This window comes from Perkinsus marinus (assembly GCF_000006405.1).
Source record: "Perkinsus marinus ATCC 50983 genomic scaffold scf_1104296949316, whole genome shotgun sequence".
NCBI lineage: Eukaryota > Perkinsozoa > Perkinsida > Perkinsidae > Perkinsus > Perkinsus marinus.
Window position 1 is genome coordinate 1 of NW_003209956.1, and position 1,526 is coordinate 1,526.

General features: G+C 47.0%; 1 protein-coding gene across 1 annotated transcript; it reads left to right on the plus strand.

Annotated features, from left to right (window-relative positions):
- Positions 1-617: 617 nt before the first annotated feature.
- On the plus strand, positions 618-1,322 carry Pmar_PMAR014392 (hypothetical protein; the record flags this gene model as incomplete). Its single annotated transcript, XM_002778474.1, has 1 exon — positions 618-1,322. The coding sequence occupies one exon, from the start codon at positions 618-620 to the stop codon at positions 1,053-1,055; it is 438 nt and encodes a 145-aa protein (XP_002778520.1). The 3' UTR covers positions 1,056-1,322.
- Positions 1,323-1,526: the final 204 nt, after the last annotated feature.

Genomic DNA, 1,526 nt, shown 5'->3' on the forward strand with positions numbered 1-1,526 from the left:
AGACGTTCCTATCCGGCGGTCCCTTAGGGAGATGGACAAGCGAGAAAGATCTCTCAGGCACCCAGCACCAGGGGTGCTGAGGTGCTGCACCACAGTGACACAACGGTGACTTGGTGAGAAGATTACGGCGCGGGAGACACTGCACCCAACAATTACTACTGGGTTGGTATGCTAACGCAACGATAAGAGTCATATCATATGACGGCATCGTCTTGCTAATGCATATATGCAATGCAGTTCAACTTCTTGTTACAAGTTTGTGCTAGTTCGCGCAATTTTGACCATTCACCCCTGGTTTGTGATAGACACGCTGTCCGACGTAGCCTGTTCCGCACGCACACACATAGCTGTTCCGCAGCGACATACCTTGGACTTCCCCTCTACAAAGTAAGTGTAACGCTCAACACTTCTGGACCCGACAAGGTCGACATTATGAAGTTGCTGATCTCTCAGAGATTGGATTGCTGCTGTGCTGTTCAATTAGTAATTACTATTTGTATTAATACGCAGTACTGTACTATTAATTGATGGCTCATCGATGATTGATGTACCCTGTTGTGTTACTCTTCTCGAATACGATGGTATCCGTATCACAGTCCACGAATTTCAACGCCTCAATGCGCATTCTCGTCGGTCTCATCGTCGCTGTCGCCGTTAACGCCATCCTCAACTCTAAACCGTCTGGTAACTATTGCAATTCTTCGGAGATCTTCCCAAAGGGTCAAATTGATATCTGGATCAGCATGCCAGACAGTCACGAGTTCAACATTGAAGCCACGTGGATTCCCTTTACTAGTGGTCGTGTGCGCAGAGGCATCGAGCATGGCGTGCCCTACTCGTACGATGACTCGACAAAATATGTGACCGTCACGGATACGAGCAAGCTGCAGGATCTGATCACCAAAATAGATGCTCCCCTGAAGGCCTCTGATCTCGCTCGTCTACGTTATGATGGCACGAGATTGTTTGTCGTTGCTCTCAAGAACTTCCCCCTGGGTCGATGTTCGCCCAGGTCAGTGACCCAGTTCTCGCTGAGATCTGTGAGAATCTCATAGCAAGACTCAGGCAGGCATCAGTGCAAGGTCTTCCGAGCACTGCTCCTTGTAGAACTCTCGTTATTATCACTATTTCAAGTTCGATTTTTTTCCAGCGATCTCTCTTTCGCTACGTTTTTTCTCCGATGAGTTCAGGAATCCTGAATCAGGATGAGCGGTTGATAATTTCGCATTACCTGGTCTACTAGATTGAGTACGGTAATGAGATCCTCAACTCAAGCTTGTCCATGGAGTATCGAGTCCAGATATCGATACAGCGACTATTTGAAGTTCAATCTTTGTTTTGTTGGTCAAGTCCGAACACGATACCTGCTTGACTCTCTTGTACCAAAAACAAGGCAAGAAGGAATTCTCGTACATAAATCAGACTTACCGAAACACAGACAGCTTCAGGGGTCGCTACGGATAGATATTTACGACACTGAAGTTGATAGCTGTTTTGAGAATCATGGCCATGAGACCAATAACCCC